The sequence below is a fragment of the Mustela nivalis genome (genome assembly GCF_964662115.1).
Source record: "Mustela nivalis genome assembly, chromosome: 7".
Taxonomy (NCBI): domain Eukaryota; kingdom Metazoa; phylum Chordata; class Mammalia; order Carnivora; family Mustelidae; genus Mustela; species Mustela nivalis.
In genome coordinates, this window is record NC_139026.1 from 81096538 (window position 1) to 81112019 (window position 15482).

Genomic DNA, 15482 nt, shown 5'->3' on the forward strand with positions numbered 1-15482 from the left:
ATGAAGTCCCAAAAGTTCATTTTCATTTTTGTTTCCTTTGTCTTTGGAGATATACCTTGAAAGAAGTTGCTGTGGCTCATGTTGAAGAGGTTACTGCCTGTGTTCTCCTCTAGGATTGTGATAGATTCCTGCCTTATGTTGAGGTTTTTTATCCATTTCGAGTTTATCTTTGTGTATGGTGTAAAGGAATTGTCGAGTTTCATTCTTCTACACATAGCTGTTCACAATTTTACCAGCACCATTTCTTGAAGAGACTTTTTTCCACTTTATATTTTTTCCTGCTTTGTTGAAGATTATTTGACCATAGAGTTGAGGGTCCGTATCTGGGCTTTCTACTCTGTTCCACTGGCCTATGTGCCTATTTTTGTGCCAGTACCATGCTGTCTTGGTGATCACAGCTTTGTAGTAAAGCTTGAAATCAGGCAACGTGATGCCCCCAGTTTTTTTTCTTTTTTTTCTTTTTCAACATTTCCTTAGCAATTTGGGGTCTCTTCTGATTCCATACAAATTTTATGTTTGTTTGTTCCAGCTCTTTTAAAAATGCTGGTATAATTTTGATCAGGATGGCATTGAAAGTATAGATTGCTCTGGGCAGTATAGACATTTTAACAGTGTTTAGTTTTCTGATCCATGAGCATGGAATGGTCTTCCATCTTTTTGTCTTCTTCAATTTCTTTCATCAGTGTTCTGTACTTCCTCGTGTACAGATCCTTTACGTCTTCGGTTAGGTTTATTCCCAGGTTCCCAGGTATCTTATGGTTCTTGGTGCTATAGTAAGTGGAATCGATTCTCTAATTTCCCTTTCTATATTTTCATTGTTGGTGTATAAGAAAGCGACTGATTGGGACGCCTGGGTGGCTCAGTTGGTTAAGCAGCTGCCTTAGGCTCAGGTCATGATCCCAGCGTCCTGGGATCGAGTCCCACATCGGGCTCCTTGCTGAGCAGGGAGCCTGCTTCTCCCTCTGCCTCTGTCTGCCATTCTGTCTGCCTGTGCTCGCTCTCTCCCTCTCTCTCTGATAAATAAATAAAATCTTTAAAAAAAAAAAAAGAAAGCGACTGATTTGTGTACATTGATTTTTGTATTCTGTCACATTACTGAATTGCTGTATAAGTTCTAGTAGTTTGGGGGTGGAGTCTTTTGGGTTTTCCATATAAAGTATCATGTCATCTGCGAAGAGAGAGAGTTTGACGTCTTCTTTGCCAATTTGAATACCTTTTATTTCTTTTTTTTTTTTTAAGGATTTTATTTATTTATTTGACAGAGAGAGATCACAAGCAGGCAGAGAGGCAGGCAGAGAGAGAGAGAAAGGGAAGCAGGCCCCCTGCTGAGCACAGAGCCCCATGCGGGACTTGATCCCAGGACCCCGAGATCATGACCTGAGCCGAAGGCAGTGGCTTAACCCACTGAGCCACCCAGGCGCCCCAATACCTTTTATTTCTTTTTGTTGTCTGGTTACTGTTGCTAGGACTTCTAGCACTATGTTGAACAACAGTGGTGAAAGTGGACATCCTTATCATGTTCCTGATCTCAAAGGGAATGCTGTCAGCTTCTCCCCATTAAGGATGATATTCACTGTGGGTTTTTCATACATAGATTTTATGAAGTTGAGGAATGCTCCATATAAGATCCTTATACTCTGAATTGTTTTAATCAGGAACAGATGCTACATTTGTCAAATGCTTTTTCTGCGTCAATTGAGAGGACCATGCGGTTCTTCTCTCTTCTCTTATTGATTTGTTCTATCACATTGATTTGCAAATGTTGAAGCACCCTTGCATCTTATGGATAAATCCCACCTGGTCATGGTGGATAATCTTTTTAATTTACTGTTGGATCATATTAGCTAGGATCTTGTTGAGAATCTGGGGATTGAGCCCCACATTAGGCTCTCTGATTGGCAGGGAGCCTGCTTTCCCCTCTTTCTCTGCCTGCCTCTCTGCCTACTTGTGATCTCTTTCTCTGTCAAATAAATAAAAAAATCTTAAAAAAAAAAAAAAAGAAGATGTTAAGAAGTGAAATAATTTTCTTAAATTATTTCACTGGTAAATTCCTACAAATATTTCAGGAGTACTAATTCTTCTGAAACTCTTCCAAAAAACAAACAAACAAACCACAACAGAAGAGGCGGAAGTACTTCCAGACTCATTTTGAGGTCAGCATTACCTTGATACAAGGGAGAGAATATTATAGGCCAGTATCTCTGATGAATACAGATGTGGTAATCTGCAATAAAATATTACTAAATAAAATTTCATAGCATATTAAAAGGATCATACACCATGATCACATTGGATTTATTCCAGTGATGCAAGGATCGTTTGGTATCCACAAATCAATCAGTGTGATATATTGCATTAACAAAATGAAGGTTAAAAATGTATGATCATCTCAATAGAAGCAAAAAAAACCCCATTTGACTGAATTCCACACCCATTCATGCTAAAAACTCTGAACAGACTGGGTATTGAGGGAATATACCTCAACAAAATAAAGGTCTGATATGACAAGCGAAGAGCTAACATTATACTTAGTGGTAAAAAACTGAACGCTTTACCTCAAAGATCAGGAACAAAGTAGCTGGTCTACTCTTGTCACTTCTAACCAGCATAGAACCAGAAGTCCTGGCCAGAATAGTTAGGCAAGGAAAAGAAATAAAAAGCATTGAAATCGGGAAGGGAGAAGTAAGTCTGTCTTTTTTTTTTTTTTTTTTTGGTGACATTTTTAAATATTGAAAACCATAAAGTGTCAACTAAACAGCTATTAGAATTAATATATAAATTCAGTAAAGTTGTGGGATTCAAAATCAATATGCAAAGGTTAGTTGTGTTTCTATACAGCAATTACAAACTATCAAAAAGTGAAGTTAAGAAAGCATTTCCATTTACAATAGCATGAAAAAGAAAATATTCAGGAGTAAATTTAATAACAGAGGTGAAATACTTTTATGCTGAAAATTTTAAAACATTGATGAAAGAAGTTGAAGAAGACACAAATGAATGGAAAGATAATCCATGTTCATGGATTGGAATGATCAATATTCTTAAAATGTCCATACTACTCCAAGCAGTCTATAGATTCTGGGCAATTCTTATAAAAAAAACCAATGGTATTTTTCACAGAACTAGAACAAATCGTCCTAAAATTTGTATGGAACCACAGAAGACCCCAAATGACCAAAGTAGTTTTAAGAAGAGCAAAGATGGAGGCATCATGCTTCTTGATTTCAAACTATATTACAAAGCTGTAGTTATCCCAACAGTATGGTATTGACACAAAAACAGACATATCAATCAATGGAAAAGAATAGAGACCTCAGAATTAAACACATGCATATATGGTCAATGAATTTACAGTGCAGGAGCCAAGAGTATATAATAGGAAAAAGGGTAGTCTTTTCAGTAAATAGTGTTGGGAAAACTGAGCAACATACAACATAATGAAACTGGACCCCTAGTTACCACCATATATGAAATCAACTCCAAGTGGATTAAAGACTTGAAAGTAAGACCTAAAACATTAGAAGACCTAGAAGAAAACATAGGTGGTCATTTCTCTGGCATCAGTCTTTGCAATGAGTTTTTTAGATTCAACACCAAAAGCAGAGGCAGCAAAAGCAAAAATAAGTTGGATCACTTTAAAGTAAAAAGCTTCTCACAGCAAAGGAAAACAGTCAAGAAATGAAAAAAGCAACCTAAGGACTGGTAGAAAATATTTACAAATCATGAATCCGATAAGGGGTTATTATCTAAAGTATATGAAGAACTTTCACAGCTCAATAGCAAAAAAATCAAGCAGTCCAATTAAAAATTGAGCAGTGGAACTAAAGAGACAGTTTTTTCAAGGAAGACATACAAATGGCCAAGAGGTATACAAAAAGGTACTTAACATCACTAATTATCTGGGAAATAGAAATCAAAACTATAGTGAGATAGCATCTCAATGGCTGTTAGAATGACTGTCGTCAAAAAGATGAGGTAACAAATGTTTGTGAGGGTGTGGAGGAAAGGGAACCCTGTGCACTGTTGGTAGGAATGTAAATTCGTGTAGCCACTATGGAAAACAGCATGGGGATTCCTTAAAAAAGTAAAAATAGCACTGTCATGATCCAGAAATCCCATATCTGGGTATATATCCAAAGGTAATGAAAAGAGGATATCAAATGCTGTTTATTGCAGCATTATTCATAGTAACCAAGACCTGAAAACAACCTAAGTTCTTCTATAGGTAAATGAATACAGAAGATGTGGTATATATACACAGTGGAATATATTGAACTCTGAGAAAGGACATCCTAGCATTTGTGACAAAATGGATGGACCTTATTATGATGATAAGCCAGTTAGAGAAAGACTAATTACTGTATTTCACTTAGATGTGGAATCAAAAGTGGCACCTGGGTGACTCAGTTAGTTAAGCGTCTGCCTCCGGCTCAGGTCATGATCTTGGAGTCCAGTGTCAGGCTCCTTGCTCAGCAGGGAGCCTGCCTCTTCCTCTCCTTCTTCCACTGCTCTTGCTTTCTCTCGTTTTCAAGTAAATAAATAAAATCTTTTAAAAAAATGTGGAATCTAAAAAAGCTGAATTCATAGGAACAGATTAGTGGTCAGTAGGGGCTAGGAGTTGAGGGAAAAGGGGAAGAGATATTGGTCAGAGTATAAATTTCCATCTACATGATGGTAAGTTCTGGAGATCTAATGTACAGCTTAGTGATTATAGTTAATAATACTGTATACTTAAAATTTGCTAAGAGATCTTAAATGTTCTTACCACAAAGAAGAAATGGTAATTATGTGATGTGATGCAGGTGTTAGCATATGCCATGGTTGTAATTACTTTATAATTTTAAAAAAGTAGATCTGTATCTCCATTTTATAGAGAAGTCTCAGAACTTAAATAATTTTCTGAAGATCATGGCTGCTCCTCACTATTTCATCCTTATTCTTACCTTCCAGTGTCCCAAAACATGTTGTACAGGTGATCCATGATTCTAATCCTTAATTTGCTCTTTTCATCTGCTCTTAGCAGTTAGAGGTTCTCTTCCCCAAGCTCAGGTTGACTTTTCATAAATGTTGTTACTTATATTCTCTTCCTTCTTCACTTTTCTGTTTTTCTGTCTTTGGTATATTTGGCTTTTCAGCAAGAGGAGACTGACGTCACCTGGCAGTCTGTGCTGTATTCAGGGAGTAGCTGCTTCACTGCCTCAAAGCAAAAAAGAAAAGAAAAACATGTCTTTGTGACATGTTGTGTCTTTAGAGCTTTCGCAGAAGTCTGAGGGATCTAGAATGCTGGTTTTGAATAGGAAAGCTTGATTAAAACTTTGGTTCTGCCTTACCATGTCAGAGGTGCTTTATCCCCTCAGAGACTGGCTTGTTTTTATTGTCAGGTAGAAATGAAAGAAAAGACATAATAGTTGCCCATCCAACTCACTATGAATGTTTAAATTAGGATATATGAAATACTCATTTCTTCTGAAGTATAGTGTAAATATAAGTTACAGCATTAGGACTTGTGGTACATGTTAGTGGGAAGCAATCATAGTGAATTTTAGCAATTTCTTTTTTTTAGGATTTTATTTACTTGAGAGAGAGAGTGTGTGTGCACAAGCAGAGGGGAGAGGCAGAGGGAGAAACAGACTCCCGGCTGAGCAGGGAGCCCCTCGCTGGACTGTCTCAACACCCTGAGATCATGGCCTGAGTCAAAGGCAGATGCTTAATCTCCAGACCCTCTTCTAAGACCTTTGCAGATAATGACTCATTTAATCCCCTTAATAACCCTGTCAGCCCTGTGTTTGTTTTTTCTTTTAATTAAATTAAGGTATAATGTGTTATTTGTTTCAGGGGTACAAGTCTGTGATTCATCAGTCTTACACAATTCACAGCGCTCACCGTAGCACATACCCACCCCAGTGTCCATTACCCAACCACCCCATCCCTTCCGCTTCCCTCCCCTCCAGCAACCCTCAGTTTATTTCCTGAGATTAAGAGTATCTTACGGTTTGTCTCCCTCTCTGATTTCATCTTGTTTCGTTTTTCTCTCCCTTCCCCTATGGTCCTCTGTCTTGTTTCTCAAATTCCTTGTATCAGTGAGATCACATGATAATTGTCTTTCTCTGATTGACTTATTTCGCTTAGCCTAATAGCCTTTGGTTCCATCCATATTGTTGCAAATGGCAAGATTTTGGTTTTTTGGTGGCTGCAGAATATTCCATTATGCGTGCACATGCATGTGTGTATCACGTCTTCTTTGTTCATTCATCTTTTGAAGAACATCTAGGCTCTTTCCATAGTCTGGCTGTTGTGGACATTGCTGCTGTAAACATTAGGTGCACGTGCCCCTTCGGATTACTACTTTTGTATCTTTAGGGTAAATACTCAGTAGTGGAATTGCTGGGTTGTAGGGTAGCTCTATTTTCAACTTTTTGAGGAACCTCCATACTGTTTTCCAGAGTGACTGCACCAGCTTGCATTCCCACCAACAGTGTGAGAGGTTCCCCTTTCTTAAAATTTTAGCTGTTTTGACAGTAAAAGTAGGTATTTTCATTTTTGTCTTAAAATGGAATCAGACTTTGAGAGTTTTAGATCTATGATCGTTTTAAGTATTGGGAAAGTACAGCCTGCTGTGTTCCTTGCCCAGGGTTACATGGCAGCGATGTAACTGATGTAACACTTTTATCTAGATTTCCTGATTTGATGGAGGGCTTTTTCTTTTACGACATTCTGGCTGCCCTCATGTAGGAATAATTTTTCAGAATTTGTTTCTTACTGTTAGAAGTTACTTTCAAATGAGTTTTTCAGCTGTATAGATTTTAATGAAAGATGGATGGAAGATTTCAGCTGTAGAAGATTTTCTTCCATCTTTACTAGGAGAGAACTTAACAATGTTTTATTTTTACTCTCTAACTTTCTCTTCAAAACAGATACAAAAAATGGGGCATACATTTTTTTCTTTGATATATTCATACATATACTGTTGTTTATTCTAACTTACTTTGTCTTTTTAACTTTTTAAAAAAGATTTTATTTATTTTATTTTATTTAAAAGAGAGAGTGTGAGCAAGGAGGAAGACCAGGGAGAGAGGGAAAAAGCAGGCTCCCAGCTGAGCGGGGATCCCAGTGTGAGGCTTGATAATAGGACCCAGCTCATGACTTGAGCTGAAGGCAGATGCTAAAGGGACTGAGCCATCTAGGCACTCCTGTTTTTGTTTTGTTTTTTTGTTATTAACTTTAAAAAAAATGATTTTATTATTTATTTGATAGATCATAAATAGGGAGAGAGGGGGGAACAGGCTCCTTGCTGAGCAGAGAGCCCGATGTGGGGCTTGATCACCGGACCCTGAAATCATGACCTGAGCCGAAGGCAGAGGCTTAACCCACTGAGCCACCCAGGCACCCTTGTTTTTTGTTTGTTTGTTTGTTTTACTTTTTAATCTATTATTAGGTAATAATGAGGTATTACTTCTACCTTTTTAACATTATGTGTGGATAGGGATTTAGAGTGACATATTTAGGCTTCCTCAGGAGCTATGGAAACACTCTATGTACATATAGTGTTACTGTCTTTCAGCAAATATTATGGATGTCCAGCTGGTAGTTTGCTGAATTGAATAAGCTGTGGAAGGAAGTCAGGGGCCTTTGTCATGAGTTCCAGCTTAACATTTACTAGTGACTGGGCAAATCACTAGCTTTTAGACATTCACTTTTCTTGGTTTTTAAGTTAGCGTGATAAAGTCTGCCCTAACCACCTTCATGGAATTCCATTTAATTAAAATACTTTTTTTTTTTTTAAGATTTTATTTATTTATTTGACAGAGATCACAAGTAGGCAGAGAGGCAGGCAGAGAGAGAGAGAGAGGGAAGCAGGCTTCCTGCGGAGCAGGGAGCCCGATGCGGGGCTCAATCCCAGGACCCTGAGATCATGACCCGAGCCGAAGGCAGCAGCCCAAACCACTGAGCCACCCAGGCGCCCCTAATTAAAATACTTTTTTAGGTGTGGATATAAAAGCACTTTATAAATGGTAGTATACTCTAATGTGGAGACTTTTAAAGATTTACTTATTTTTATTTGAGAAAGAGAACGAGAATGAGCGGGAGGCAGAGGGAGAGGAAGAGAGAATCCCAGGCAGACTGTGTTGAGTACAGAGCCTGATAGGGGGCTTGATGTCATGACCCTGAGATCACAACCCCAGCTGAAACCAAGAGTCAGATGTTCAACCAGCTGTGCCACCCAGGCGCCCCTAATGTGAAGATTTTTAATGCCACTGTCATTCAGAGGAGGTATGTTTGGAATTAATGATGTGACTTTAAAGAAGATGTGGAGACAAAATTAGAGGTGAAAGACACAGTTGATGAAAATGTTTGCTCATAAAATAGAATGTAATCAGAGCTACTATATGGGCCCAAGGAACAAATTTTTCTAATTTGGCTTAGTTTTTTGTTTGTTTGTTTTTCTTTTTAAAGAGAGGGGGAGGGACAGAGGGAGAGGGAGACAGAATCTTGAGCAGCTCCATGTCCATGCTCCATGGGGACTCCATATCCTGACCCTGAGATCATGAGCATAAGGGTCATGAACTCAAAAGTCAGACACTTTGAGACACCCAGATGTCCCTTGGCTTAGAACTTTTACATCTTACTCTGTTATGTAGGTCTGTAAACCGTATTATGGGAATCATGTGATCCAGAAAAAAAATTTTATTTTCTTCATTTTTATGTTGACCTCATGAACTGATTGATCTTCAAATGTTTTACTATAACTGATTTATATCAGTTAATATGGAAAAGAAAGAAAAACTGAAGTACCAAACTGTGTTAGGTACTTTCAGGTCTATTACTTCTCTTGATTCTCACAAGTACTTTATAAAACAGTCAATATTATTAACATCTGCTTTGTAAGTGAGGAAACAAAGTCTTCACAGTGTCATAAATTGTGCATATAATATCATCTACCTAGCAAGTGATGAATCTGGCATTCAAACCCAGGTCTGTCTGTAACTTGAAATTCCATACATTGTTTGATATTGGGTATGGCTGAAGAAGGGAACCAGTAGAAATATCAAAAAAATGAAATTTAAGTGTATAAATATTGTGTAAAAAGTGGGATTTATATAAATTATTACAAATTATAAAAATGGCATATCTGACTTTTCTATTGCATTAGTTAGAAATTTACCTTGATATTTTGGCATTATTTATTTCATTGAATGTAATTCAAGATACATTGAAATTAGTATGATGGTCCTATATTAAATACTGTTAATATATTAGTTAACTGTCAGTATCTTTGTTCCTTAAGATGAATTTTTGCAGTTCTGTATAAATGAAATTAGGAGTCAGAGCTAATCTGTATGGCCAAAAGGAATTATTGCTACTTAAAGAAATTCTGTGTTGAATATTTTTTAAAAAGCAAATAAAGAATGTACTTGTTATCTATATAAATTTGGAGGCTTACATGATTTTAAGGTAAGTGGGATATACTTCTTTTTATTATTAAAGATTTTATTTATTTGATAGTGAGCACAAGCAGGGGGAGTGGCAAGTGGAGGGAGAGGGAAAAGCAGGCTCCCTACAGATCCGGAAGCCCTATGTAGGGCTTGACTTCCAGGACCTTGGGATCATGACCTGGGCAAAGTCAGATGCTTAATCGACTGAGCCGCCCAAGTGCTCCTGGGATATACTTCTTTATGTATTGGAAGTTTAAATGCTTTTGAGAATTGTAATAGAACTGTTCTTTCATTTTTATTAGGTGTTAGACAAACCCAGTAGGCTAACTGAAAAGGAACTTGCTGAGGCTGCAAGCAAGTGGGCTGCTGAGAAGCTAGAGAAGGCAGATGAGAGTAACTTACCTGAAATTGAGTATGAGGTAAGCCATAATTTCCCCTTGATGTTTCGCATGAAGAATTTTGTCTGGGTTTTAAATTATGGGTGGGAAATATTTGATTTGTTCTAGTACTTTAAAATAAACCTGGAGAAAATAGCTTCATGGATTACAAACATTTGCCACACAGAGTAATAATATGAATATGAATGATTCTGAGTTCAGTAATTGAACTATACCTGAATTTCTCCAGTAGTTTAGAACTGATAGAATAGAAAAAATAGGGAATATAAGGAAAATGCATTATTTATCCTTTTATGGGTTTTGCTGTTAAAAGTATCTCTAGAAATCATGCTAAGCCCCTGGTCATAAACCAGTGAATTCAGAATAAAAATCTATTTAGATGTTTGATCTTGGGCTATATTTATATCACATTTTATATTCTATGCAAATTATCTTATAAATATCCCAAGAAATGAAATGACACATTGTTTGAGTTAATGGTGATCTTTGATGAGTCTTGAGTACCAAAAGATGAGAGCATTTTTGGGTCCATAGAATACTGTTTATGAATTTTTGCATTAAAGCATTTGAAAATGAACTCAGACTTTTCTATATAACCTAGCACATCTCTCACAGGGAAATATAGATGTTTCATTAGCATGGTGCTAAAGGGATTATTTTAGTATGATGGGCAGAGAATATATAAATCTCTATACCATGATAGATTATGTAGATTTGAAGATTTCTGGCTTTTCAAAACATTTTAAGATACCTTTTATAGAATGTCCTTTAATAAAATGGGTCCAGCATTAGAATTTGATATAAAATGTATATACCTACATAAATCTTTATGTACCTGCAAAAATCCTTTCCAAAATAATTAATGTACATGGCTCATAGAAAGTACAAACCACTACAGACCCTATCAGTACATACACAAATAAAGCCTCTCTTTTTTAAAATGCTGATCTGTCATTTAGGTATCAATTATTCTCAAATAGGTCAGGGTTTCTTTGTTGTTGTACCTGTAATGGTAGGTATTTATACATATTCTTGAGTGACTATATCAACACCATCTAGCTGTCCCTTTTTGGCACCTTTCCAGCACTATTTAAAAGCATGAACAATAAAGGAATTTATAGGGCCATTTTGTTTATTTTCTAAATACTTAGAATAGTGGTTTTTATATTAATAATAATAATAGGTCTGTATACTTCAAAATTGCTGTTTTGGAAAGCTGATAATTTTTTTCAGAGTACTTAAAAACTTCCGAAAATATCACTTTCTTGTTTGTTTTAATACTCTCCAGTTAAGAAGCTTTATTAAGATATATTCATCTTCTATTTGCAAACGACATATCAGATAAAGGGCTAGTATTCAAAATCTATAAAGAACGTATCAGACTCAACACCCACAGAACAAATAATCCAATCAAGAAGTGGGCAGAAGACATGAACAGACATTTCTACAAAGAAGATATTCAGATGGCCAACAGACCCATGAGAAAGTGCTCCATATCACTTGGTATCAGGGAGATACAAACCAATACCACAATGAGATACCACCACCTCACGCCAGTCAGAATGGCTAAAATTAACAAGGCAGGAAATCACAGATTCTGGCGAGGATGCATCGAAAGGGGAACCCTCCTACACTGTTGGTGGGAATGCAAGCTGGTACAACAACTCTGGAAAAGAGCATGGAGGTTCCTCAAAAAGTTGTAAATAGAGCTACCCTACCACCCAGAAATTGCACTACTGGGTATTTAACCTAAAGATGCAAATGTAGTGATCTGAAAGGGCATGTGCACCCGAATGTTTATAGCAGCAATGTCCACAATAGCCAAACTATGGAAAGAACCTAGATGTCCATGAACAGATAAATGGATAAATTAGATGTGGGGTATATATACAATGGAATACTATGCAGCCATCCAAAGAAATGAAATCTTGCCATTTGCGACAACGTGAATGGAACTAGAGGGTATTATGCTTAGTGAAATAAGTCAATCAGAGAAAGACCATTATCATATGATCTCCCTGATAGGAGGAAGTTGAGAGGCAAAGTGGCAGGTTTGGGGAGTAGGGAAGGAAAAAAGGAAACAAGATGGGATTGGGAGGGAGACAAACCATAAGAGACTCTTCTTTTTTTTTTTTTTTAAAGATTTTATTTATTTATTTGACAGACAGAGATCACAAGTAGGCAGAGAGGCAGGCAGAGAGATGAGGAAGCAGGCTCCCCGCTGAGCAGAGAGCTCGATGTGGGGCTTGATCCCAGGGCCCTGAAATCATGACCTGAGCCGAAGGCAGAGGCTTTAACTCACTGAGCCACCAGGCGCCCCCATAAGAGACTCTTAATCTCACAAAACAAACTGAGGGTTGCGGTGGGGGCGGGGGAGGGGGATAGGGAGAGGGTGGTTGGGTTATGGACACTGGGGAAAGTATGTTCTAGGTATGGTGAGTGCTGTGAAGTGTGTAAACCTGGCGATTTACAAACCTGTACCCCTGGGGCTAATAATACATTATATGTTAATAAAAAATAAAAAGTTTTTAAAAAGATATATTCATCTTCCCCATCATTTTTATACCTCTTAATTGGGGGAAAAAAAGAAAACAAGAGTCCTTACTATCAACCTTCCCCAGATTTTAAATATTTTACTTATTGCTTGAGTGGATCTTGACTCTTAATAGTCAGTGACATTGAGTCTAGAAAGACTTTCTTTTTAACCTCCTTATTTTTTATTTTGAATTAAGTAAAAAACAGTAAGAATCTGTAAGTGGGATGATAGGTCAGCCATGATGTTTTGTTGAACCAAAGGCAAGGTAAGTGAGGGTAGGATTGAGATCTCTTTGATATGTTTGTTACAGGGTATACATCATTAATGTTGAGCAACAACGTCAATTTCATAGCACTGTCTACAATGTTTTTCAAGTTAGTTTGATACTTTCTTATACTGGAAATAAAGCATTTGGGAAATTTTTATGATTTTCTTTTATTTAAAAACCTAATCCCACCTGTCATTTATTAACATTTTGCTCAGATAGTAACTTTTGTTCTCTGTCAGTCTTTACATAGTTACTCTTTTCTGTGATCTGTGCTTTTTGAGAAATAGAATTTTGACTTTGATTCTGTAAACTTGTATCTGATTTGATAGAATAAACTGGAAGGAAAAAAGGACTTTGCTAGGAAAGAGATTGGTATAATACTGTGTGTGTGTGTGTGTTTAAATGTACTTGTGACAGTATTTTTATTTTATGGGGTTTTTAAAAAAGTTTTTTTAAAAGATTTTATTTATCTGAGAGGGAGAGAGGGATTGAATGAGTGGGGAAAGGGGCAAAGGGAGAAGCAGATTCCCCGCAGAGCTGGGAGTTTCACGTGGTACTTGATACTAGGACCCTGGGATCATGAACTGAGTTGAAGGCAGATTTTTTTTTTAATTAATTAATTTATTTGACAGATAGAGAGTACAAGTAGGCAGAGCAGTAGGCAGAGGGAGAAGCAGACTCCCCGCTGAGCAGGGAGTCCGATGTGGGGCTCGATTCCAGCACCCTGGGATCATGACCCAAGCCGAAGGTAGTTGCTTAACAGACTGAGCCACCCAGGCACCCCTGAAGGCAGATGTCTAACCAACTGAGCCACCCAGGTGCCCTGAAGATTTTTTTTTTTTTAAGATTTTATTTATTTATTTGACAGAGAGCGATCACAAGTAGACAGAGAGGCAGGCAGAGAGAGAGAGGGAAGCAGGCTCCCTGCTGAGCAGAGAGCCTGATGCAGGACTCGATCCCAGGACCCCGAGATCATGACCTGAGCTGAAGGCAGTGGCTTAACCCACTGAGCCACCCAGGCGCCCCTGAAGATTTTTTTTAAAGGAATCTCTACACCCATCCTGGGGCTCAAACAAAGCAACACTGAGATCAAGAGCTACATGCTCTACCAACTGAGCCAACTATGCAGTTCTTTCTGTAAGTTACTTAAGTAATCATCCATGTACTTCAGAAACATTGTGTAGGTTTATTTTTATGACTGGAGAGAGATTAAATATTTATTTTTCCAGTTTTGCCTCAGGGGTACAGTTCTGTGAATCATCAGTCTTACACAATTCACAGCACTTGTCATAGCACATACCCTCCCCAATGTCCATCACCCAGCCACCCCATCTCTCCCTAACATTAAGATTGTGACTACTCTAAGTACCTCATATATGTGGAATTGTAAGTATTTATCGTCTGTGATTGGCTCCTTCAGTTTGTGTAATGTCCTCAAGGGTCATCCATATTGTAGCATATCACAGAATTTCCTTCCTTATTGAAGCTCAGTAATATTCCATTGTGTATATGGAATTTTGCTTATCCATTCATCTGTCAGTAGATACTTGGATTGCTTCTACATTTAGCTGTTGTGAATGATGCTGCTATGAACATATATATCCAAATATCTTTGAGACCCTGCTTTCAGTTCTTTTGAATATGTATTCAGAAGTGGAATTCCTGGGGGTGCCTGGGTGGCTCAGTGGTTAAAGCCTCTGCCTTCAGCTCAGGTCATAATCTCAGGGTCCTGGGATCAAGTTCTGCATTGGGCTCTCTGCTAAGCAGGGAGCCTGTCCTCCTCCTCGTCCTCTCTCTCTCTGCCTGCCTCTCTGTCTGCTTGTGATCTGTCAAAAAAAAAAAAAATCTTAAAATAAAAAAGTGGAATTCCTGGATCATATGGTAATTGTATTTTTAGTTTTTTAAGGAACTTCCATACTGTCTTCCACAATGACTGTACTATTTTTTATTCCCACCAACAGTACGCAAGAGTTTGTAATTGCTCCACATCCTCACCATCACTTAGAGTTTTCTGGGTTTTGGCTAGTAGCCACCCTGATGGGTGTGAGGTCGTATCTCATTATAGTTTTGATTTGCATTTCACTAATGACTAGTGATGTTTTCCCTTGTGCTTAATGGCCCTCCATATATCTTCTTTGAAGAAATGTGTATTTAAGTCTATTGCTTATTTTTTTTTGTTTCCTTGTTGTTGAGTTTTAGAGGTTTTCTATATATTCTATACCTAATCCCTTATCAGATATATGATTTGCAAATATTTCTCCCATTCTGTGGGCTACCTTCTTACTCTGTTAATAGTGCTATTTGATATGCATTAAGCTTAATCATTAAGTCCAGTTTTTCTATTTTTTCTTTTGTTACCTGTACCTTTGATGTCTTGAAGAAGAAATCAGTGGCCAATCTAAAGTCACGAAGCTTTTGTCCTGTGTTTTCTTCTAAGAGTTTTATTATTTTAGGCCCTACATTTAGGTCCTTGTTCCATTATGAGTTAATTTTTATATATGGTGTTAGGATAGGGTCCAGCTTCATTCTTTCGCATGTTGATATCCAGTTTTTCAGTATCATCTGTTGAAAGGGGTGTAGTTTTCCCATTGTATGGTCTTGGCATCCTTGTTAAAAAACATTTAGCCTGTATGTGACTTCTGGGCTCTTTTCTATTTCAGTGGTTTATATGTTTGTCTTTATTCCAGTATTACACTGATTTGATTAAAGTAGCTTGGTGGTAAGTTTTGAAATCAGGAAGTGTAGGTCTTCCGCTTTTGCTCTTTTTCAAGGCTTATTTTAGGTATCCTGGGTCCCTTCAGATTCCTTATGAATTTTAGTAGAGGGTTTTTTTTTTCCTTATTTCT

At 37.5% G+C, this 15482-nt stretch overlaps 1 protein-coding gene across 16 annotated transcripts in view; it reads left to right on the top strand.

Annotated features, from left to right (window-relative positions):
* The window catches only part of PPHLN1 (periphilin 1), a 156977-nt gene that overhangs the window by 79418 nt on the left and 62077 nt on the right, over nucleotides 1–15482 (top strand). For all 16 annotated transcript variants that reach the window (XM_082742246.1, XM_082742235.1, XM_082742239.1 and 13 more), the window contains one exon: nucleotides 9737–9853. In XM_082742246.1, coding sequence (XP_082598372.1) covers nucleotides 9737–9853 — 117 coding nt within the window. The remainder of the gene's footprint in view (nucleotides 1–9736; nucleotides 9854–15482) is intronic.